This window comes from Leptodactylus fuscus, chromosome 5, assembly GCF_031893055.1.
Source record: "Leptodactylus fuscus isolate aLepFus1 chromosome 5, aLepFus1.hap2, whole genome shotgun sequence".
In the NCBI taxonomy this organism is placed as follows: domain Eukaryota; kingdom Metazoa; phylum Chordata; class Amphibia; order Anura; family Leptodactylidae; genus Leptodactylus; species Leptodactylus fuscus.
This window is the reverse complement of record NC_134269.1, coordinates 50,301,676-50,327,885: the sequence shown is the minus strand read 5'-3', so window position 1 is coordinate 50,327,885 and position 26,210 is coordinate 50,301,676. Positions and strand designations below refer to the sequence as shown.

Sequence of the window (26,210 nt, the reverse complement as noted above, 5' to 3'; positions counted from 1 at the left end):
CTTTCTCCCTAACATGTCAGAATAGCCTTAAGAAAGGCTATTCGTCTCCTACCTTTCCTTGTCTTCTCCGCACAGCCATTCACCTGCAATCCCAATTTTTCTGAATATGTAAATGAACTCTCTCTCGAAGCACTGGGGGCGGCGCTGGAGAGTTCTCTGGCAGCATTGGGGACGCCCCCAGTGCTGTGAGAGAACTCATTTACATACCAAGGAAAAACAGAATTGGAGGCGAACGGCGGGGTGGAGAAGACAAGGAAAGGTAAAAGACGAATAGCCTTTCTTAAGGCTATTCCGACATGTTAGGGTGAAAAAAAATGAGTTTAAATAGGATCCCTCTAATTCTGCAACTCGGCTCATAATTAAAGGAATTTCCTTCATAGCGGCTTTCAATATTGTTTACATACTGCGAGCTGCACTGGTCGTACAAATTGTAATGGCAAGTGTAGATATTGCAGTGCTGTCCAATTGAAATCTATGAGACAGCACTACAATAACGACATTCTCCGCTACAGTCTGTATGGCAAATAAGCAGCACAGCACGTGGTATATAAACAATACTGAGAGCCACCATGTCTGGGTACCAGTGCTCGGTAGGGGGGTCCCAGGTGTCAGACCCCTGCAGCTCTAACATTGACGGCCTATCCTAAGGATGGGTCATCAATGTTAGAAAACGGATAATGCTACAACTGTGGGAAGGGGGTAGATGTGTAACTTGTATCTCCTGCGCCTCAATAAAAAATATTTGGAATGGGTCCCTACCTACCATGTGCCATTTACAATAGGAACATATTTAAAGCGGGGCAGCATGGTGGCTCAGTGGTTAGCACTGCAGCCTTGAAGCCCTGAAGCTCTGGGTTCGAATCCTGCCAAGGACACATCTGCAAGGAGTTTGTATGTTCGCCCCATGCTTGCGTGGGTTTCCTCCCACACTCCAAAGACATACTGCTAGGGGAAATGGGACAATGTACTGTAAAATATGATGGTGCTATATAAGTAATAAATAATGGATTCAGAGCCCATTAGTGACTGCTGCCCTTGCCTTGCCCTATAGCTATGTCCCTGGATGGGGGTAGCAAAACCACCATAAAACTCTTCGTGCTCAACACCTTAGTCAATAAGAATTAAGAAAACCCCAATTATTACAGTACTCTGCTGTAGTAATCCATGGAAGTGGCGACCACCATAGCTGTAGGTAGGCTGACACTGCGTGGTTATGCTGCAGAGAAGAGCACATAACACTCCGCTGCCTCTCGCTATATACAATAGACATCAGGACAATGGAGATTATAATGACGCTTGTAGCTGTAACAACACGCTGCTAACACGAACAGCAACAAACTCCACTCCACCACGTGACCGTCCTCACATGCTCCCCGGCCACTTGGCGCCTTTATTTAAATTTTACGTGATGACATCACGAGCGCGTTGGAGCCACGTCGCGGCGGGTTCATTACGCATGCGCGCAGAGCGGCAAGATGGCGGACAGTGCGGAACTGAAGGTAAAGCGCAGCTGGAATTGCGGGACCGGGATCCCGCCCTGTGTTTGATGAGGGGAGTCTTAGGTTCCGGTCGGGGTGGGCCGATGGGTCGGTGAGCCAGGAAAGGCGGGGTCCAGAATTAGAAAGATCTTGGAGGGCTGTGTGCAGGGCTACAGTCGCCGCTGTTATTGTTGCTGCTCTCCGTGGTGGTGGAAGGGAGGGGGTCTGGGGTGAGTGAGGGGAGGACAGGGTGGGTGACCCTTGGCTACGGTCTCTGCTCAGTGTGGGATGAATGGGCACAAGCAGAGGGCAGCGCTCCGGCGGGATGTGAGGCTGCAGGAGCCGCGGAGAGGTGAGCCTGACGCCTGACACTTCTCATCCATCCCGGTCTGTTACCATCTGCCCCTAGTATCCCCTCCCCCACTCCTCACACCGGGCTGCCTCCCCCACTCTCTGCCATGGGGGGGTTACACTTCTCTTCTCCCTTGTTTATAATGGTGTCTTATATTCTGCTTGGACTTCGTCTACATGCAGCGTTTATTTCCAACAGGTTGTGGGCAGCCTTGTCTGTTCTGTACCGTATATACATCTGACCATACACAATACCCTGTGTCCCCCTCCCCCCTTGTGTGCTGAGCACATGGTGTAGGGGCATCAGTGTGGCCATGTCTCTAGTCCTGGATACATGACTGTGCTTGGTGTTGATAGTAAATATTGATTTCCTTGTGGGTACAATGTATCTAATGGCCGAGCTGAGGCCAATGTTCTGCTAATGAATGAATTGTGTCCGATTGTGGTTTGCACCAGATGTGCCCCTTGTCATGGCCATGTGTGTATTCGGTCCTGTACAATAATACAGGCAGGTTGGGGCCACAGATCATAAGCCATTGTAGCCCTCCGCTGGCTGCCTGTATGTGTCACCTCGGATGACCTGGCCTAGTAAATACTTGTTTATACCCATGAAATGGCAAATCTGAAGCTTGTTTCATATCTGTTTCATGTAGTTCCTCTGTTGCCCTTACTAGAAATTTTTACTATCCTGCAGTGCAGTCCGATACTACTGTGTAATGTCTGACTGTGTAGCTATAGTCCCAGCTGTCAGTTCATTCATAAATTTGTAGGAGGAATAACAGAGTAACGGCACAATGTGGAATTGGGGATTTAAGTTGGAATACATGCTTTACTAAACCTATAGCTTGGCACAGGTGATGATGAGTCTTCAAGTGTTGTGTGTGTTTTTTTTTTTTCTAACTTATCTGAATGAGTGTTCAGTTCTGCCCATAGTTTGGAGGGGTTCTGTGCTTTGAGGGGTGTTTTAAGAAAACCTTTCACCACCTCTACCATCTCCAGATCTTTGCATCCTTCAGTAGGTGCTGTTCCGCTGTTTTTGGCGCATTTGGAAAAAATTTTTTTCCTCTAACCCCCACCGTTCTTGAGGAGTCGGTGCTGTTACTGTCAGGTGGGCAGTCCTAAACTGAAAGACAGACCACCCACCTGACAATAGAGAGCATGACTGAAGCTAACAGCAGTTATTACTTTGGAATAGTGGAGACTGGAGAATCAGTGGAGCAGCGCCTATTGCAGGATGTGAGAAGGTGGGGAAGATCCTCTAAGAAAATCTCAAATAATTTCAAAAGAAAACTTCAGAATGAAAATACTTTGTAACGTTCTTACAATCCAAATTCTGCTTTTGTCCCCTACGGTGGCCCTGTTGGTCCAGTATTTTTTATTAAGATGCAGTGGCGTAAAATTTTACTATGGACAAACCGTCACTGCGGCCTATTCAGCACACAGGACTGGTGGGGTACGTAACTGGAAAAGATATTAAACTGTAAATATATAGCTAAATTTGTGACAATTTTGAACCTGGGGTGCCACGTTGACAACATGCAGTGTTTTTGGTTTGGTGCTAACGCCGGAGCAAAAAAACCGCTGCATTTCACATTACCTGCAAAGTGGATGGGATTCTGGCTAATCCCATCCACACGTTGCAGAAAAAAAACCTGTAGTGGAAATGCTGTGATTTCAAAAAAGCTTGCGTTCTTGCAAATCGCAGCTTTTGAATTCTACTGAAGCGCTGGCGTTTTCTGTATAGGTATAATATGGGCAGAAAGTCTGGAGAGGAAATTTCCTGCGGAGTTTCTGTGACTAGTGCTTAGGATAAGACTGCAGTGCGTTTCCACCATGTCAGTGTGTGGGGCCCGAGTGCCTAAAGCCCTATGTTGCTGAAATATCAGCTTTCCTGATGCGCTTTCTTCTAATCACTTTAACAACTTTTTTTTTTTTTTTTTTTTTCTTTAGCTGTGCTGTTCCTCTGTTTATTCCTCTGAGTAATTTCTGCTTTCACTCATTGGTTGTTCCAGTTCTCCTTGTCACAGGGGCTTATCTCTAACATAACGTGATACTGTCACCACTAATTGGACAGTGTCATCGTATGTAGGGTAACGCCCTGATGTCGGTTTATTCATAGGTTTTCAGGTGGAATAACAGGGGTGACACAACAAAGTTTTAAATGGCAGTATATATTTGATGTCTGTGCTAAGATTGGTGATGGGTCCTCTTTAAAAGATAGGGGCAAGCCCGTAACTCAGGATATTTATTAAAAACGATACCCTCACCAATTGGTCCAAGTTACTTTCACTTTCAGAAGTGCTTCTAAAATGCTAATACTAGTGAACTTTTTTTTTTTTTTCACCAGTATTTGTTGCTGTCCGGTTGTATTTCGTGTTAGGGGAAATCTAATGGAAAGATATATTTTATACTCTGCTTTTTGTATGATCAACAGTAGAAACAAGGCTGCTTGTTGACTCTTTCCGTGACACCTGAGATATGGGTTTTAATGTGTAATCATATAACTCTCATGTAGCTGATAGATGAAATGATGCGGAAGGATTTTCCTCCATCAGCGCTGATCTTCCCGGCCTCCTCATCTGCTCTTCTGTGTTTTACATGTAATTATTTTTTATAAATAGTTCTGTCACTTTAATTGCCGTATCGTTTGCCGCGGTGCGTCCTGCAGATATTGGCACGCTGCCCGATGTTGTAGTCTGTGGAGCTGCTTTACGATGGTAGTTGTTGGACTTCGTCATTATTTTGTGGGGGGGTCTGTACTGGTGCTGGCAGCAGTTGTTCAGCTCCAGCTTTATTTTTAGAAAGAGGTTCCAAATGTTAATGGCCGTCTAAGTGAATGATGAGGTTGGCAGCTGTATGCGGTCACACACTGCACAGATTTGTCACTATTTTGCAGAAATAACTTTTTTTTTCTTCACCTATTTTAGACCAGCTGTTGTAGATCCCGCTGTCTGCAGAACATCCTGGTATATAGTTTATATCTTACTGGGTTTTTTGGGTGCATGCTTATTTCTGTAGGTGGGAAAAAAATGCGGCAACATGATTTTTTATTTTTGTTTGAAACTGTTAAAGTCTTGTTGCCTATGGGAAGATTTGAAGTTTGGTTAAGATAAGCCTATGGTGTGGTTGCTGCACTCCACGTCCTTGCGTGAACCCAGCCTTAGAAAGCATATTAATATGCAGTACTATAAATCCCAGTATGGCTGTGCAGAGCATGCTGGGACTCTTAGTTGCATAAATGATGACCCTGTTTCTTCTCATTGTCCCGTACGGTGTGGGCAGTACAATAGTGTCTGGCAGTCCTGGTATGTCAGACCACTTTGCAGTCATTGCATCTGATGTGGTTTATGTAGAGGATTTCCTGCCCGTTCAGAGGTGTTGGCCTATAAATTCTGGTTACAGGTGTTGATGTCTGGTAGACAAGTTTTATTTCGGGCCCTTGACAGAGACTGTAAAACTGAGGCTATATACAGACTCCTTTATTACCAACTTTTGCATAACAGAGATTTATGTGAATTTTTCTTTGTCTTCCTGATACTGTTATATTGTGTGTTAGTTGCCAGTCCATGTGGCTCAGTGTATTTGTATAGATTGCATCTGTTCTATGCAGTTTGCTGTTGCAGCTGTTGGCCATTCAGAGCCAGTGTAGTCCATGCCTTAAATGACAGTCCTGTGTGTTCACATTTCGGGGACGAGTTCATATGACCCTTTGTCATACCTCATCTGAAAAGGTAAATGGGTTTGCGTTTTCCTATAGTTACATAGTAGATGAGGTTGGATGAAGACATCAGCTCCAGAGCCTCGCTGTTCTTACTGTGAAGAATCCCCTTCTATGTTTCTGGTGAAACCTTCTCTCCTCCAGACGTAGTGGATGTCCTCTTGTCACTGTCCTAGGAGTAAAAAGATCCTTAGAAAGTTCTTTGTATTGTCCCTTCATGTATTTGTACATTCTTATTAGATCTCCCCGTAGACGTCTTTTCTCTAAACTGAATAACCCCAAGTTTGTTAATCTATCGTTGTACTCCAGTCCACCCATTCCCCTAATCATTTTGGTTGCCCGTCTTTGCACTTTTTCTAGTTTGATTATGTCTGTCTTGTATATCAGGGCCCAAAATTGTGCAAAATAGTCTAAGTGTGGCCATACTATTGATTTGTATAGAGGCATAACTATGTCCTTGTCATGAGAACCTATTTTGATGCATCCCATAATTTTATTTGCCTTGGCAGCAGCTGCCTGGCACTGGTCACTAAAGATAAGCTTGCTGTCCACCAGAAGTCTTATTCATTGGCAGTCTTACCCAGTAATTTACTATTTAAGTACATAATCAGACATTTTATTACATTGACCAAAGTGCATTACCTTACATGTGTCCACATTAAACTTCATTTGCTAAGAGAATGCTACAGATGTAAAGTTCACAGCCTGCACTTTCTGCATTGTTTTGTCAAACCCTTATTTGCATTGTTACCCTTCTTTGCATTTCCACATTGATGATCCACAATATACCATATGCATATGAACGTTGTTTGTGTCTCGTTTTATTCTAGTAATATTGGACCTAGCTGGTCTTTTACATATTTACTACAATGTACAGTGTCTGAATTGAACAGTAGATGACTTTTTGTTTGCCCTGGAATGAGAAAAGTCACTAAGTCATTACCACTTGGGGCGCGTCCAAACAGAGCGGTATACAGTATAATCGTGCATTCTTTGGCGGCCACATGCGGTTGGGGTTTTGGCAGCGTAAGGTTACCGCTCTGAGAGCAGGCAGTCTAGGGATGGGCCCAATCAATGCCGCCTGCAATTGCAGTTATGAGTAGAACATTTTTGCTATGATAGAGACCCAGAGGTTTCCAGTTTGATGGCCTTTGGCTTACAGCTAAAATGCGTGGGACCATGTGCAGTTAGAAAAAAGCACCCTGTGAGCTAAGGCCCCAAGTTGCAGAACCAAGCTAAAACAAACAGCGGAAATACATCTTTTCTCTGTTTTTGCTGCATTTTTCTTTATTTTTATTTTTCTCCTCTTCCTTCTGTCTGGGGCCTCACGTGGTGTAAATGCTGCACGTTGCCTATGGAAAAAAAAAATGCAGTCAGTATGTAGTGAATGAGATGCCAGCGCCCATCCCCACAGTGCAGGAAAATTAGCTTTCTGGCTGCAGAACTCTACATGGAGCTTTAGCCTAAATCTATAGAGAAACTGTGAGCGTTTCTGCAGGTAATATTGACATGCTGCATTTTTGAAAAACAAAGCTTTTCTGCAGCCCCCACAATGTATGGATGGGATTAGGCAGAATCTCATTCACCTAACTGGTACTGTCAAAAGCTGCATTTTTTTTTTTTTTTTTTTTTCCTGCTGCATTTCTACAAAGAGGGGCCTTATCTTAAAGGGACTCAGCTAAACCATGCATTAAAACTAAACCATACATTAAACTACACCTCCCCCCCCCGTTTTAAAATAAAACCCTAAAAAAAGAATGTGATCTACTTACGCATCGTGCACGATGAGCGGGCATTCAGGGTGCGCAGTCTTCTTCATCCACGCCTCTTCTTCCTCCGGTGTCCTCAGGTCCCATCCTCCAGTGCTCGCGAAGTGACGCTGATATACAAAAAATGGCCTGGGCGCTTGCGCAGTAGCATGCGGCTTCTACTGCGCAGGTGCCCAGGCCATTTTTTTTTTTTTTATCAGTGTCAGTTCGCGAGCGCCGGAGGAAGATGGGACCGGAGGACATCGGAGGAAGGAGAGGCGTGGAGGAAGAAGACAGCGCACCCTGAATGCCCGCTCATCGTGCACGATGCGTAAGTAGATCATATTCTTTCTTAGGGTTATATTTTAAAAGGGGGGGGGGGTAGTTTAACATAACATTTACGGTGCCTGAATAGCCTTTTTAAAGGCTATTCACGCATATATGTGGGGCTCTATCAGCATGATTTTGCTGACAGAGCCCCTTTAAAAGACCAACACTGTTTTCAATCATGGTATAGCATATACATGCGACAATGCAGCATCTTGTGGTATTGCAGTGCTTTTTCATGGAAAGCATTTGCAGCATTATTGCATGTGTGACATTCATCCACTAGGACTACATATCCAATTTACTTGGGCTTCCTATTCCTCCTACCTACAGACACACTGAAGAAGGTCTTTTACTTTGACCGAAACTTTATGTATTTGTCGGAATAAAAATTACATTTTGGAAGCATACCCACAGAGTGCCGGAAATTTCATTTATTGCATTAAGATGGCCGTGAGAAGCCTTTTCCGAGCACCAGCTTAAAACTACCGAGTGACAGTTCATTATTTACAATTTAAATGTGTTTAGGAAGCCTGTGGCCTTTGCCTAAGTCTCGCCATAAACTTTCAGGTGGCTGTCGTACGAGCAGTCCTGGTAGCTGATCATACCAAGCCCTGTCGCTGCCAAAAACAGAACAATGTCCCTTGATGTTTTCAGACAGACTAAAGTTCGCCATTGAGTCGCCGCGAGTGTCCATTCTTGGCATGTTCATGTCGTATATCCTTATTTTCTGCAGCTTAATCGGCCAATGAAAATCTGTGTATGGCTGGCGTTGCAGTCCTTTTCCGTGGACCAATGTCAGACCCATTATCAATGCAGATTGAGGATATCACTTAAAGGGCTATTGTTAATACAGGACAATAGCTCAGCAACATCCGCACATCCCCTCTTAACATAGGAGGAAAGGTTTCATCAAGACTATTGCTTGTGAGCGTTGTGACTTGTGAATGTACGCTTTCGAAATCTGGTTATGTCAGTGAAGATTACTCATTGGATAATGGCAAGTTCTGTAACTTTCTAACTTGCTTTCTGTTTCAATTTCTCATTGCTTTCAGTATTTGTTTGCAGTTGCGTGTGCCTAGTCTTCACCTTCTGGAGGTGGACAGGAAAGTTTCCATCCCCTTACTTGCCAATATGTCTCACAGCTGTTTGTTACACTTGTGTCCAGTCCAGACTGTGCTGAACATTTCAGCAGTATTGGGGTACATTCACACATCAGAAACCTCTCTTCCATTTCAGTCACATGGCTACCCCTCACTGACTAGCCTCAGATGAATGGGCTGATTCAGCGGAGCGGCTTGTGCGCGGACGCTGTGGCTGAATCGGCCATGGAATCCGTGGCGGGATTGAGCTGGATGCTTTCTTTTTATTTCAGCCTCCTGTTTCTATCTATACCTCCCATTGAAAACGAGATGCAGCTTGAGGGCGGAATCTGTCTCCAAATCGGTGCTGAATTTTAGTGTGTGTGGTGGATTTACCTTCTGCATTACAAAGGGTTAAATTCATGGCTAAATAACCGTAACTGAAAGTCAGCTGCTCAGGTAATGGATGTGATTGTGTTTACAGCAATTATTATTATTTCCACTTTTTTTTACATCCTGCCTCACGCTGCCATTGGATAAAGGATATGTCACTGAATGTACTCTATCCAATCAGGATAACTGATATAGGAATAATATAAACCCAAGTTCAGTGGCGTAATATATAAATAGGGGGTGTGATATGTAAAAAGGGAGAGTCCTAATAAAACCGTTCATTAATCACAGGTAAAATGTTAATCGTGATTTTAATTTAGGTCATAACAGGCCCCATGACCTAATCTAAACCTGCTGGATTTCAGCAAGTCTGCATTCATAATCACTAGTTGGGATTCCTGTCTCACTGCTAAAAATAAATAGAAATATATATATATATATATATAATAATTGACTATAGATTGTTCTGCTGACACACTCCCTATAATATGAGCGCAGTCAGATAGTTGGGGTTCACTTTACAGGGAGTCTGTGAGCAGTAGATTGGTTTGGTTGTAGGACTAATCCCAATAACTTGTACATGTTACTGTTCCCAAGTATCTCAATCCTCTCTGGAGCCCCATGTTCATGTAAATTGCTGATTTATTCATATGCAAAAGAGGTGACTTGCCTTAGCTTGCCTGGGCTTTGGGATCAGGTCTAGATTCCTGGGCAATGCACTTCTACCGTCATTTGCACATGACTAATATGGAGATTTACATGAAAATGTGTCTCCAAAGTTGAATAACAGAGGTATATTTGGAAATTGTAGAATTGCCTCTACAGGGTACTGAGATTAAAGAAGACCTTTCACATCCTCAGGGCACATGCAGTGTAATACACCACTAGAAAGCCGGCAGTGCACTGCCCTGGTGAAGAGCTATCAGTGCCGGTACCGTAGCTCTTCACTGTCGGGGTTCGTTCAACCCATTCAAATGAATGGGATTGAAAAGTGTCCGGCCGTGAGCGCCGGTGAGTGTTTTGTTCTCTCCGCGGCGAAACCTTTTTTTTTTTTTTTTTTTTACCGGACGCAGAGTCAGAAATGTAGGACTTTGCGTCCGGTTTTAAAAAAACGTGTTTTGCTGCGGAGAGCATAATGCTCACCGCCCGACTCGGTCTGACAGGTTTCAGTCTTCTGCCAGCAGAAGACGGAAACCTGATACGGAGACCAGAACGCTGGTGCGAACCCAGCGTCAGAATGGCGTTTCTGACAGGCAGTCAGGAACACCTTTCTTCACAGTAGCATCTATTGCACTGTACTGTGAGAGGGGGCGTTTCTTACCGCCCAGCCATGATGCTCTGTGGTGAGGAAGGCCCCCCCAGTACTCGTCTATGGTTGTGATACAATTCTTCTCTTTAGCTCCAGCTTCAGTCTGAAGCCGGTCTCTCATGCTGTCTCTTTACTCCTCCTCTTCCACTCTTTAGCTATGAGTTCTGTCAGTCCTGCACTCTATGGAGGGATAGAGCAGTGAGCAAATTTATTTTAGGTGGAGGAGCAGGAAACTGCTTGAGAGAAATGCCTGTTTCTGTTACAAACTTTCTTATAATCTGTGCCATTACTTTATGTAGTTTACTAGATTCGGCCCATGTCTTCATCTGCGGGTTGTTGATGGCGATGAGCCGCTTATATTTAGCGAAATGTGGTTGCCGATGATGCCTCTCGGCTCTGCTACATCTGTGTATATGCGCGGCAGACGAAGCTGTATGTACATCCCTATGGAGAGCAGAGCAAGCTGTGCTGCCGCACTGCCTCAGCTCTGCTACATCTGGCAATTTGGATCAGAGCGGTTGTCTTGTGTGAGTGTCCTAGCAGTGTCTGTGTTAGACACAGCTGAACGGCTGCTGCTGAACTTTGACACAGTTTTTTTTTTTATGGAGAAAACCGTAAGTAAGCGAAGGTTTTGTTACAGTTTTTATGGTTTTCTGGAATTTTCAACTGCAGTTTTTTAAATGTGAAATCTGTTAGTGTCACCTGTAAGTACTGTGAAAAATCCCACTAAAGGCTTAGGCCACACATAGTGAGCCACAGCGAAAAAGCGCTACGAGAAAAACCGCTGAGGTAACGAAGCAAAGTTTTTCCTGTCTTGCTTTTCACAGTTAAACTCTGCTTCATTTATACCTGTAGGAAAACCACCAGCTTTTCTGTAGGTGTAATTGACATGCTATGGATTCCAAAAACGCAACATTATTTTCTCATGGCCCCATACGCAACTCCTTATGTTACCAGGCCTTATGTACATGACCATGTGCAGTGTATGGGTCATGGTTTACACTTGCCCATACGTTGAAATGAACGGGCAGATCCGATAATACGGACTGATATAGGATTTGGTTCTTCACTACAGTCTGGACACACAGCTGCAAAAACTACGGTGTGTGAATTGGCCCAAAAAAATAATTATTTATCTGCAATTGAGGTTAAAAACTATGGTTGTGTGCATGTAGTCTTAGGCTACACGAGCCTGTGGGCAAAACTCAGGACAGGTCTTAGATTGTGCCCTCTATAGAGCAGTATCTCAGCCATGCTGTTTTCTCACAGGCCTGTGCAATTAACCGAAAGCCCTGCTTGCAGAGCTGATGATAATTATTTAATTATATCCCTTTTTAAAAACCGGAAGTTCATCCTGTTGCCACTGACTTTTTTTTTTTTTTCTTTTTAATAAGGTCAGAAGACCTGAACCAGCAGCATTTTATGAACTTGCTTCCTATTTATTGGAAAAAAAAAAATTCTTCTCAACATGGTGCAAAGACAATGTGAACAGAGATGAACAATAAAATGCAGACTGCTTTGCAGTGCAGATCTTGACTGTGTGGCGAACAACCTTAGAGGACCTTTTGCCACCTTCACCAATTCTAGTTCTTAGCATCTGTTAATAGTTGCTGCTCCACTGATTCCAGTGCAGTTGGAATTCTTTTCTACCCCCACCATTCCTGAGCAGCAGGTGGTTAGTTTTGGTGCCTGATGTGCTATTTACTCTGTAATGTCAGGCAGGGGGTGCGATTCAGAGCTCAGAATCACACCCCTTGTCTGCTTCTACCTGACACCACCCTCCTGACAATACAGAGTTCTAATAGCATATCAGACTCCACAACTGGGAGCATTGGTTACTCAGGAACGGTGAGGGCTAAAGGAAAATGTCCCAACCGTACCGGAATCAGATGTAAAGAGCTGAACTTGGCGGTGGTGAAAGGTTCCCTTTAAGTTCATGACTGACCTCCAGCTCAGATTGCCACATACTATAAATCATTCTACATTTTATTTTTTTTTTGTATAAGAGTTGTTCCTCCCAATACTTCCATAATACAGGACATATGTTTTTGTTCCTGTTGAGAGTTTATAGAATCTAAAAGAAATAATCTCCATATGTTTCTATATGAAGTCATAAGGCATATGGTTGAATATTAAAGCTCCTTAAATTTCTATGTGAACTTGATGACATCATTTGGGATTGCAGTGATTTTTTTTTTTTCCTCCTGAGGACAGTTGGTGAAAGGAGGGGTGAAAATTATTACTGGGAATGTCATGTGCTGTACAATTTGTAGGGTTCAAATACAGACAGAAAGATGCATTACAAAGAAAGTCATTTCACACAATGAGACTGAGGGCCCTGCTCGCAAGAGCTTACAATCTATGAAGTAGAGGTAGCAGGGACGGCATTGCTTATACAGGTGGTCAGATAATTCTGTAATAGAGGTGACTGTCATTACACAAACATAAAACTGTATGAGCCATCACTAGTAGTGTCCTGTAACACGTGGATGGTGCTTGGACCTATAATGTTAGCCTGAAATGGCATCATATCATGTAGGGAAATGTGAGAGTGGGGACAGAGAAGGGTTAAATTTTATGGATTCTAATTATAGTACGGAAAGGTTTACGTTAGAAATTGTGGTAGGCCTGTCTGAAAAGATATGTTTTTAGTTTGCGTTTGAAACTGTAGAAATTGGGAGTTAATCTGATTGTCCGGGGTAGAGCATTCCAGAGAAGTGGTGCAGCTCGGGAGAAGTCTTGTATACGAGCGTGGGAGGTTCTGATAATAAAGGATGTAAGTGTTAGGTCATTGAGTGACCGGAGAGTACAGGTTGGGCGATAGATAGAGATGAGGGAGGAAATGTAGGGAGGTGTGGTATTATGGAGAGCCTTGTGGGGGAGGGGGATAACTTTATATTTTATTCTATAATGAATAGGCAGCCAATGTAGTGACTGGCACAGACCAGAGGCATCGCTGTAGCGTCTAGCCTGATAGATGAGCCTGACCGCTGTATTCAGAATAGATTGTAGAGGGGAGAGTTTAGTGAGGGGAAGTCCGATTAGTAAGGAGTTACAGTAGTCAAGGCGAGAATGAATCAGAGAGACAGTAAGTGTCTTTAGTGTATCTCTGGTAAGGAAAGGGCGTATTCTGGAGATGTTTTGAGGTGAAGGTGACATGAACGTGCTAGTGATTCAATATGAGGGGTGAAGGAAAGGTCTGCGTCAAACATGACCCCGAGGCAGCGGGCCTGCTGCCTAGGAGTTATAGTAAGGTCTGAGACTACAATGGATATATCAGGGACAGATCTATAAGATGGAGGAAACAGTAGTAGTTCATTCTTGGACAGATTTAGTTTCAGATAGAGTAAGGACATATTACAGACGGGTCATTCCGTGTCAAGTGAACCAATGATTTTTCCCTCTATATTTTTAATTCTTTTGAGATTTTGTTATTTGGTAATAGTGTCAGAGAATGCAAAATGTGAAGAAAAAAAAATTCTAGAATTTTTTTTGGATTTTAAATTGATTTTCAAAGTTCAGAAAGTGCGAATTTCTGTGTTGCCTGCCTTTACATTTCTCCTCATAACTTAGGCTAGAAAAAAGATAGAGAAACAAAATAAACGCCATTCTACTCAGAACTATACAGGCTTTCACCAAATATGTCACGAGTATCTTTGTTAATATTTTACCCATGTGAACGCAAACGCAAAATTTTAAAACGCATTTCCGAAAAAAAACCTTTTATTTAAAAATTTCAAAAAAAAATGCACATGGGCCTGCTATGCCCTTAGCCACATCTGTACCAAAATTCAAGTTGGGATCGCGATGGGATAATATTTTAAAATATAACTATTACAGTGTCATTCCGAAAATCTTGAATTCAGATCTGTTCAGCCTGGGGTCTAAAAGTGTGGGGTCTATATGTGAGATATGTACAGAGAATGATCCACCTCACAGAGTGTCAGACTAGCAGTATACAGATCCTGTAATATGACACTAGAGTGGGACCATCTCTCTCAGAGGTGTGTTTCTGGTAGGACACTTATTGTAGTGCACCTCAGATAACCACAAGAAGGGAGGTTCCAATCTTCATGTTTGATGCCTGTCCCTTATTATTAAAGGTAGAGTACAGTAATTAATACAGAAGTCATGTTATGTTCTCATATTGCATTGCTCAGTATATGTTGAGGCCTAACACCATGACAGGCCGGACATACTCTTTGACACAAAAGGAAATGGCCATTGCTAGTAAGCGCTTATGGACAAGATTACATTTCACTCACTAGAAAGGACAAATTGATGATAAAAGGCCAGTAGTTTAAAAATGTCCTATTAATTGTTTAGTTCATATTTTATAGAATGAGGATTTATCTACTGGACAATATTGGTTCTTGTACTCTCTTGTTAACATATAATTAGGATGAGACTATTTAGATTATCGCACTTGAGGATATGAGCAGCTTTTTTCTTTCGGTTTGTTCAATGCATTCAGGTTGAAAATGCTGAACAAGCTGTGTTCTGATAAGATGCATTTGTTCTGGCACTTACAGTATTTGTCTTTTATGTTTTTTTTATTGTTGCATATAAATGTTGAATTCAGCAAGTTGTAATTTGAAAAGAAAAAAAGGAAGAAGCCACACCAACATTAAATCAGATGATTCAAGGCTTAAAAAAAAATAAAAAAAATTGATCCCAATTTGGTCCCAAGTTGAAAACCTGTACAAATATAACCAAGAACACAAGTAACACAAATGCATTTTTTCCACAATTTTAAAACATACGTTTTTTTCACAATTGCGCATCAAAATTTTGAATTTGATTTCTCCAAAACAAAATATAAAGAAACATCATCTTGTGACATATCAAATGAAAGCCGGTACCGCTCTGAGAAAAATGATGCCTCTCCCAACTATTTATCTTAATTCTAGCCCAAGATATGTTAAAAAATGTAAAGCCATACCAGGCCAAAATTCACACTTTTTCAAAACTTTAGAAGTCTATAAAAAATTAACTGATGAAGAAAAAAATTCAAAACTTTTTATTTGTAATTAACTTAAGTTGTACTTCATAAAAAAATAAAAATAAAAAAAATCTAAAGACTTCAGGTAAAAAAAAATATTCCTATTTGGATCACTTGATATGGAATGACCCGACATCAGAAAGACAGTCACTGGTGTTCTATATGAGTGCAGGGGTGATGTCATGGGAAGATGTGTCTTCTGGGGGAAGAAGGCAGTAAACGCCGAAACACGCATTGGGGACACGTGGGCACTGGGTCATCCCTAGGTATATGCACAATGTGTTCTATTATACTTACCCATGTTATATGAGATGCTTACCTTGGATGTCTAGTGCCCATCCTTGCTTGATGGTGTTGTGATATTGGTCACCTATTTTTTATTATCTATGCTGGTTGATGTATTTTCAACAAAATTTGTATTTTGTCATATTTACTGTTTGGTAATCCTTAGTATCTGAGAGGTGCTGGGCGTCGATGGCACGCAAATTCCTATATGTGTGTTGGGTAGGGGTATCTTGTGAAGGGGAGAGGGCACTGATGGTGAGAGACAAAAGATTATGATCAGAGAGCGGCAAAGAAGAGTTAGTAAATTTAGAAACTGTGAGGAGTTGATGGAAGACGAGATCAATCGTGTTTCCATCTACATGTGTGGTGGAAGAAGAACATTGTGAAAGACCAAGAGAAGTGGTTAATGAGAGAAACTGTGAGGCAGCTGGGGAGTGAGGGGTGTCAATAGGGATGTTAAAGTCACCCATGATGAGGGTAGGAATTTCTCTGGATAAAAAGTGGGGAAGCAAAGTGGTCCAAAAATTGGTAGGGTGAGCCAGGTGGATGGTAGATCACGGCTACACGTAAGGAGAGTGCGTGGAAAAGTCTGATAGCATGGTCTTCAAATGAGGAGAATGTGAGTGAGGGTACCGGTGGAATGGCCTGAAAAATGCACTGTGGTGACAGAAGTAAGCCTACCCCACCACCCTGCCTGTTGTCAGGCCTAGAGGTATGTGAGAATTGTAGGCCACCATGAGACAGAGCAGCAGGGGAGGCCGTATCTGACTGCTGGATCCAAGTCTCAGTAAAGGCGAGCAGGCCGAGGGATTTACTAAGGAATAAGTCATTAATATATTCTAGTTTGTTACACACTGATCGGGCGTTCCAGAGAGAGCAGATAAGAGACAGGGGAAGGATGGGGGGAATGAACACGGTAAATATTGATGAGTTTTGTAGGCCTTCTATGTGTGAAGGAAGGAGGGCCCGGGTTAGGAGAGATGTCCCCAGCAGCAAGGAGGAGTAACATGGACAGAGACAGAAGGTGGTTCAGTGATTTATGTGAGCGCTTATATTTGGTATCACTGCTAAAAGAAGTAAAGGGATGATTAAAGAGACTGAAAAGTGTGTGTGAGAGCTGTACATGGGAGAGGGAAGAAGAGAGGGACTGACATGGATGGTGTATACTGGTGGTAGAGATGGAGGAGAGGTCTGCAGGAAGACAATGGCTAAGATAGTGACAGTGCAGCTACAGGATACCATGTGGTAAAACTTGTTCTTTTAGGTTGAAATTTACCTGGTGTTCTGCCATGGTTGGCCTGTTCCGTGCCCTGTTTAAGTGCCATGTATAAGTGCACTTTGGTTAATTTGCACTTCGGTTAAGATGCATGGTGCAAATACCCTCTGCATTTGAAATATAAAAATACAAGTTGTACAAACTACAACATGTGTCATTATATATATATATATATATATATATATATATATATATATATATGTCACTTCTGCTTTTATTCTCCCCGCATCAGGAGAGTCCCGTCAAAATCGCCATAATATACTACCTAAAAAAAAACAACAAAACTTGGAATTACCACTTGAGATGAGACTGCAGGCGATCCTGCTCATTTTTGGGTTGTGTGCTGTCTGCAGTTTTCAGACTCATAGATTATAATGGACGTTCGTGACCTGCGTGTTGGTCTGCATGCAGCCATTAAAATCTATGTATTCACTTGTAGTCTGTGCATAACCAATATCAGTTGTCCATTGGAAGCGGTCGTGTGAATAAGCACGTTATATGGCCTGTATTACAGCTGCATGTCTTATCTAGCCTGTGGGTGATGACCCCAATATACAGTGTAATAGATCCCTATGATGCTACTAGTTCATGCCATAAGACCTATGAGTGGGATACGGTATTATGGCTGAATCACCCAAAGTTTGGTCTTCGCATACAGTGGTATGTCAAACCTTGCAGACCGTATGCCAGATTTTCTTGTATATGGTATTCTCGTCCCTTGTTTTAGGTTAGTATGTGTATAGTTGTGGCGCTCTTTGGTCTCTTGTGGATTGGATCTGTAAAATCCCAGCACTATATACAGTCAGTGTCCTAGTTTACAAATGTATTTTAATGGTATGATGTTGGAACAGCAGCCAGATCCGGGGAATAACAATGCTGTGTTTCACCTTCCTCTCTGTTGGGATCCCATTTTTAGTTTGGAGCCCTCCCTAACATCTCGTATCTCTTTGGTGGGCGCACACCCTCTGAGACCAGCACAGTGCTGTCGCTGAAGATGTCATCCCTGTATAGCAGGAGACCAGACAAGGTGCCATCTGATAGCCATCACTAGCCACAGCCACTTCTGAGGCTTCCCCTACTATATGTGATTTTTACCAGTCCACGCTGTGATTCTCTCCAAGGAAATCCTGCGCGTTTCTAGATGGGGCTGCACCTCCCTTTTCTGGATATCAAGTATCCTCCACATATTTATTGCAGCCGTACTTTTTTTCCTTTCCTCTCTTCCCCTCCCCCCCCCTTTCTCCTTCCCCTCCCCCCTTATCTTTCTCTCCCTCCCCCCTCTGTTTTCCACCACCCCCCTCCTTCCCTCCCTCTGTCTGTTATACTTATGTTGGAAGTAATTACTTAGGCGAGCCTGGCTCTGGTATAGGACGCAGCTATGAGATCTGTTACTGGTGCCCGTGTCACCGCTAATAACCAGTGACACTGACATTTTTCTTGTGCAAGTTGAACAATATGGTTTTCGGTTGTTATAGGCGGCATTTTTACGTTCTACGTGTTCTCTGTATTCTGCTACGTTTGCATTCTTACATTGAATTCGGGGTATATTCATACACTGCAGTTTATACTGCACCATCTGCATACACTTCTATTTAAAATAAATTTATGGAAAAGATTAAATGGACCCCCGGCTAGTCCCTGGTAATCGTGGTATTTATAGATGGGGTAGGATTTAACCCTTTAGGTATAGGATGTATTTGACAAACTGGAATGATAAAATATCGCTATACCCGGATTCCCATATATTTTCTGGAAGTAATCACCTGGCTCAATGTGTCATTTCAGTTTGTCACTTGATCTATCTGTAGGTCAGACCCATTCAGCTGAATGGGACTGAGCAGCTATACTATGGGCTGCTGCTATGCACGGCTTTGGGGATGGGGTTACAAATTCTGCTTCAAAATAAAATGAATTGTTTTGTAGTAAACAGTTATTATTATTAGATATTACATCTTTTCTAGAAAGTCCATTGCTAGCTTTTCAGTGGACTAGAGGATCTTTACTGTCGGAGTCAGTCAGCGACTTGTCCTACCGACTCCCATGTCCCTGGCCGCGCCTAAGCACCACAGCTCCTTCACTTGGCTGTTTGGGACCCCCACTGATCTGATGTTGGTGATCTAACCTAAGAATAGCCCATCCGCACACAACGTTCGGAATACCCCTTTAAAGTCTTAATTAGGCCAAGTTCACATCTGCGCCTGCTTCTCCATTCAGGGTTAATGTCCCCGAATCCACTTGAAAAATCCAAGCAGGACGTTTTCTCTTCGCATTTTTCAGGCGGAAACCTGTCAGACTCCATGATGGTCTGCTGGCTTCTGCAGGTAACCGCTTTTTAAGCGGAGTGGGTTTCTTTTTTTTGGGTCCCCAAGTGGACCCGAGGGACAGAAACCTGAACGCAGGGGTGAACCTAGCGTAACTTTGCTAATATAAGGTGTCTAAACTTTGTCCAGATGCCATTTATGTGATGGGGTCGTTCATGTTGAGCTCCTTGTGAATGGGCAGCTGGGCACAGAGGCGATAGCTGGCTTCTGACGTTTCTTCAGCCCTGGCAAAAATATTGTAACTGATCTGATCTACATTGATGCTATTCCTCCATTTGTTTTGTTTCACGTATTTTCACTTAGGAGCCGCCATTCTTAAGGTGATAAAGTCCCTTTTAGAAAATGTTAACCTTTCTTATTCACTTCCTTGGAATTCCAGAGCTCAAGAGATTTCAACATCCCATTTCTTGATAGTGTGAAGCCACTTGTATATTGTGCTGGGCACTAGAGATGAGAGTAGTATTCGATCAAATACCTCCCTGCCATAGGTATGCGTGTAAGCGGCCGAACACCAAGGGGTTAAACACATCGAATATTGGTGTTTGCTCACTTACACGCATACTTATGGCGGGGAGGTATTTGATTGAATACTACTCTCATCTCTAGTGGGCACCTCACTGTAAGGGGATATTGGCATGCAGCAAAAGGTTTTTACCCTATTGGGTGTGTAGGGCTTGCAAAAATAACTCTTAGGATGAATGGAGCTGATATCCAGTTGCAGAAATTTGGGAAAACAAATTTGCAGTGTGTGAATTCACTCTTGGTGTTATTGGAATGATAATACAGCATGGCAGTAGTGGGAAACCATATTGGCTGTGGTGCCGTGTGGGATAGTCAACACTCTCCCTATAACCTGCTTACTATCACCAATAATTTCTGCTGCTACTGTCCGACACTGTTCCTAGAATTGCTCCTTGTTGTGCTACAGATGTCCTCATTAATATCTTAATTGCTCATAATGCAATCCCCCAAGAGCATCCCTCTAATTTCCCAGAAGTCTATACTTGACATACTGTTCTTTAGCGCAGTATTCTGGCCACAAGCGTTTCTCACCTACCCACTGGATGCAGAATATGGAAACCTAGGTCTTAGCCATTGATATGGGATCTCAGAGATTGGACTGCCACAGACCTAGGGTTTATCCCCTACAGGGTAATAAATGCTTATACCCAGCCATTCCTTTCAAGGGGCGCCGTTGGTTACCTTTAGTAGTGTCCATTGCTATTGTCCACTACAAGATTTTAGCAACGGACACTAGCAGAACCGTCACAAATCCGTTAAAATTTCCATTTATTTCAATGGGATTTTATCGTGTGTCCGTTTACATCCATTCTGTCAGGGGGAGGGGGGGGGATTGGGGGTTTGCGGAGAAAAAAAACAAACTACATGCGGCACTTTTGTGTCCGTAAAGAAAGTGTCTGTTTTTTACTGGTCGTTTCTTTGTTCTGTGCATGCTCATAAAGCTGAAAAAAAAAACAAACTGTAAAAAAATAAAAAAAGGGCATTAACTTATGCAAATCTTATGATAGATGTCCTTTTATTTGGGGGGGGGGGGTCTTTTAACGGACACCTTCATAACAGGGTTCACACTGCCGTTGGATTCCATTTCTAGGCTAGAGACCTGTGAGTCTTTGCTTTTGGCTTCTTTTTTTTTTTTTTGTCAATTTTCCTTTGTTTTTGAGCAAAGCCAGGAGTGAATTCAGCAGGAAGACGTATAAGTGCTACTTCCCATTCCCTGTACACAAAATAGCTCAATGTATGTTTCCATTGGGAAAAGCTTGCAGTGCAGATGCCACAGCAAAAACAGCAGAGTCCTGTTATAATTCAGGAACTGCCCTTTGAAAAGCGCCAAAATCTACCTATTTTTTTATATAAAACCAGACGGCCTTTATTGTATGTTTTGTGGTGTGTTTTTTTTTTTTTTTTCTGTATTTTTGCAGATTTGTGTGTGATTTACTCTTCATGAAATTAACTGCCACTTTTGTCTCCCTGTTCTAGCAAATGGTTATGAGCCTTCGTGTCTCTGAGCTGCAAGTACTTCTAGGATACGCAGGACGCAACAAGCACGGTCGCAAACACGAACTCTTGACCAAAGCTCTGCACTTGTTAAAGGCCGGCTGCAGTCCAGCTGTACAAATGAAAATCAAGGAGCTGTACCGGCGGAGATTTCCACTAAAGATTCTCACACCTGCAGACTTTTCTTTACCCAGCGTGCACTCCAGCACCATGCCAGCCAACCTGTCTCCATCCTCCATTCCTCAGCTTTCATATGACAGTCACCCTGCTTCTTCCCCATTACTTCCAGTCTCCCTTCTTGGGCCCAAACATGAACTGGATCTCCCACACCTCACATCCAACCTACACCCTGTCCATCCAGACATCAAGCTGCAGAAACTGCCCTTTTACGACCTGCTGGATGAACTCATAAAGCCCACAAGTTTAGGTAAGTGTGTGCTTGTCATACTGTTCACATGGGACAAGTGCATTTTGGATAAGGACTTCTTCTACACTTGTGTAATTGGGTATCCTTGGGGGAGCTGAGAGTCCTGCTGGGCACGGTCTCAGTCTAGATGGATTATTCAGAAGTGGAATCTAATGGTAGCTTTACGAAAGCTGTTTCTCCTGACTTTCCCTTGTACAAGTGTGCACTCATTTTGGCTTAGTGTGCATGTGTTGTCAATGGGAGTAGGGAGTAGCCTGATACTGGAAAGCTGGTGGTGGTTTATTTATTGGCAGAACAAAGGTGCATGATGCTTCCTTCCTGCTGGTTTTGCTGACTTTTGATGTGTATGTTTGATCTTAAAGGGGTTTTGTTATAATTATTCCCTGCTCGCAGTATAGATGTGTGTCAGATCGCTGGGGGTCTGACCACTGGGATGCCCAGTGATCAGCAGAATAGGGGGCACCCTAAAGCCCTTTTGTGTCCTGAGTGTGAATGAAGTGCCAGTGCACCTGGACTGTAATGTCCAAAATCCCCAGAGAAGTAAATGGTGTGCTGAGCGTTCATTCACATGGGGGTCATGCGGGCCTACTCCTGATCACTGAGGGTCTATCCCTTGGAATGCCCAGTGATCTGACGGACATAAGTGACCGTAATGTCAAATCCCTCTGAGTGAGAGCCCAATCTACCTTTGGCTTTTGGCCAGTTGGCATTGTTGTATGTGTATTTGATTTCTTGATGATTTTTTTTCTGGTACCATTTTCACATTTTCTGTGTGTGATTGCAGACAAAATGACAATTGCGATAGGTTTTTTTTTTTTTTTTTTTTTTTTTTTTAGAATTTTTATTTTTTATTTTTTTGTAAATGTAGATTGAGCCCCATATAGGGATCACAATGTACTTTTTCCCTCACAATGTACTTTTTTTTTCCCCTATCAGTATGTCTTTGTAGAATGGGAGGAAATCCACACAAACACGGGGAGAACATACAAACTCCTTGCAGATGATGATCCTGGTGGGATTCAAACCCAGAACTCCAGCACTGCAGGGCTACAGTACTAACCACTGAGCCACCGTGTTTCCCCCATATTTGGAAATTCTAGTCAGGTTACATAGGAGGTGAGCAAACATTATAGTTACTTCCCTTCCTTGGACCCTGCACAGGGTAGGGGAGTAGCACCGTTTTGGGTTTGCTCACTTCACATGAGCCTCCAATACTTAGATTCTGGGTTCTGAAGAGACCCCAAAGTATAGTAGCAGTTTTAGTACGGACGTTTTCAGCCCAAATATCTTGCAAGGTTTGCCCAACACATACTCTAAAATGGGTGTGGTTTTTTACAAGGGGCGTAAATGACCATAAAGAGGGGTAAACCGCTGATAAAGTGAAATCTGCCTCCCATTTATTTCAGTGGGATTCAGAGGAAGACTCCCCCCTCCCCCAGCTAGCTTAAGAAAGCATCCGGCTTGTTCTTTAGGCACAATCTGTCTGAAACTCCCATTGGAGTGAATGGGAGACAGATTTTGAGACGATGAATGGGAAACGTCAAATTCTCGCATCTATGCTGTGTTAGATAGGATCCTATGGTGATCTTAAGTCTCTCTTTAGAACTTGGGTGCTAAAAAATACTTGTAAGGGAAATAGTTATCTGGGGTTCTGTAGTCAGCTGTAGCTTTTCTAGGTTTGTATGGCTGTTGCTGGGACATACAGACTTTCCTATACATTTGAGTGTCGGGATGTATGTCCGCATTGCTGCACAGAGCCACCTTAAATGGTTTGTACAGGAAGTTTAATTAAACTTTCTCCATCAGTTATTTAGCCTTGTCCCCTGGGGGATCTGACCCTGGTTATAGGAGCTAGCACTTGGATCCTGGGTTGCTTTACCTCTTCACTTCTTTCCCGTTTTCACAGGTAGCTATCTGTGCTATGGGTGCTGTCTTTACTTTAGTCTGCCAAGCCCCATAATGCAGATATGTACCCCTGTAACGGGGAGGGTGGACTCTGTGCAGGTTGCAGTCATGTAACCTGGGGTCTGAACGAGCCCAAAACTCCCAGGTCCAGGCTGATTAAACCCTGGGAGGAAGTAAATCAATCTAAACTCCCCAGCCAAGCAATTTAAAGGGGGTTTCCCAATCTCTTTCACCTTCTGTTTCCTCTCCCTTCCATTTCCTGGTATCCGTGTAATGTACAGCTCAGGCCAGCAGTTGTGTGTGCCTGAGATTTACATAGAGATAACACAGGCTCTGATCTCGCTCCCTGTTTTAGCCCTTCTCAGGACTCAGCACTTTTTCAGAGCTATTAGCTGTCAATCAGAGAACCAATATGGCCGATAACAGCGTTGGGGTCAGCGACACCTGCCACTAGATAATGGTGTGACACCTAGCCTGTAAACACTGAGGGCACCGCTAGCTGTATCTGGTAAACTGGGCAAGATAGAATAGGCAGAGTATAGGTTGAAACACTACAAGCTTAAATGGGATCCTGGAGATAGGGATACAGGATGGAAATTTGCTGGTGTCCATCTTGGCGATCACATGTACCTTGCTGTGTGACTGGCCCACCTTTCAGCCTTTGCACTGCAATGGTGGAAATCCGTAGCTGAACACATAGCAATGGCTGACATGACCTGCAGGCTCAAAACCTGCGAAAGACTGAAGAAAATGTCCTGCACATAAGACTTTTATCTGTTACTTCATGGTGTGAGGTTTTTTTTTTGTTTGTTTTTTTTTATCGTCCAAGTTTAAAGGGGTCAATACGAATCCTTCTCTACGTCCATTATTCTGCCATTGTTATTATCCTGTGCTGTCATCCTATGATAGCAATGGACATTAGAGGTTATCCACTTTCAAACATATTTAGAGACAGATATTTTTATAATACAGTTATACAATTTTCCAATATCCGTTTTGTCTATTCATCACTTTTTTTTCTAGGTCTCTGCTTCCTGTCATTCATTCTGCTTACTTCCAGTGGATAAAAAACCCCAAAACAGTCCATGGTCATGTGATGGACACACGAATACACAGCTTGTAATAGTCACAACTGCTTTACCTGGTAGTAAACTGTTCGCCTGTATACTCCCATGACCGGGGGGCCCTGTATACTCCCATGACCGGGGGGCCCTGTATACTCCCATGACCGGGGGGCCCTGTATACTCCCATGACCGGGGGGCCCTGTATACTCCCATGACCGGGGGGCCAGAATTTTATCCACTAGATGTAAGAACAATGAATGACAGCAAGCAGAGATGTAGAAAATTTGTGAGGAATTGATACAGAAAATATACTGGAAAATTGTATAACTTTTCATTAAACAACCTATGTCTCAATATTTGTCTGAAACTGATCAACTACTATGATTGTAGTGTGAACATCGCCTAAAACTTTGTTTATGTTGAAGTTTTGTTTAGTTTTAATTAAAAACATTCTGTATCCAAAGATACAAAAATCTCTTTACATAATACATATAAATACACATTTTACCTGGAACTCCTCCAAAAGAGGGGGAGATTTTATTTTTTTGATACTGGCTCGTAAGGCTGTAAAGCCTAGCCAAGGATTCCAAATGTTAGCCCGCTGATCCCAGCCATTCTTCTTATAATACAGATAATAGTCCGGTTTCCTTGGCTCATTTACCTGGAATTTCCATGTATTGTATCGAGAGTAACTGGGGGGGAAAGCCACAAAGTAGTAAGAAGCTTGTGAGCAACAAACGGCAATCTATAAAGCCATGCATTTACTGCTGAGTGTTCAGTTATTTGTGTTATTAAAGCTTTGCCGTCCACATTTACAATGGTAGTAAATCCTGTAGCTATACACACATACACTTGGCTGCCTCTGATAAATCTCTCCAATTTAGGAATAAAACCCTTCAGATGTCTTTATGGTGAATCCATTGCATGCACAGTGCTGTATAGTGTATATAGGGCAGGACATAAGCCGTGCACATGTATGACGGCTCCAGCATTGGGAATAGCAGGTTAGAGAGCTCGAGGACAGAACATTCCTGCACTGATAAGGTGACAGCTGAGGAGATCCAGGGCTGCTGCTGCTGCTGCGTGTGGGGGAGGTGAACCGCACCGTATCCAAGACAACAGCTTACACCAATCGGCACGCTCTGACCCTGTAAGATCCTCCATAGTCTTGTGTATGAGCCTGCGCTGATCCTTATTGTTAGCCATTGTCTGGACCAAGGATTGATCATCACGTCTTTATGTAACCGAAGATCTTTAGCAATGTAAAGACTTTAGAAATATAATATTCTGCATCCGGAAAGAATTACCTTACAAGTTATTTCTAGCATCCCTGTGTTACATGGCGTTATACATATTCTTGGCGTTCAGAGCATGCTTTTATTAGGGGGGGTTTCTAGGATTAGTGAAACTTTACTTGTTTCTTCTTAAACCAGCACCACAGTTGTTTTTATGGTACTGCAGCTTGGCTTCATTGAAGTGACAGGGGTGACCTGTAATACCAGGAATA

The 26,210-nt window shown here is 42.9% G+C and overlaps 1 protein-coding gene across 1 annotated transcript in view; it reads left to right on the top strand.

Moving 5' to 3' along the window:
* Positions 1-1,430: 1,430 nt before the first annotated feature.
* The window catches only part of PIAS1 (protein inhibitor of activated STAT 1), a 53,947-nt gene continuing 29,167 nt past the window's right edge, over positions 1,431-26,210 (top strand). Inside the window, exons 1-2 of the mRNA XM_075273157.1 lie at positions 1,431-1,499; positions 21,289-21,733. Of these exons, the coding sequence (XP_075129258.1) occupies positions 1,476-1,499; positions 21,289-21,733 (469 nt within the window). The 5' untranslated portion in view covers positions 1,431-1,475. The remainder of the gene's footprint in view (positions 1,500-21,288; positions 21,734-26,210) is intronic.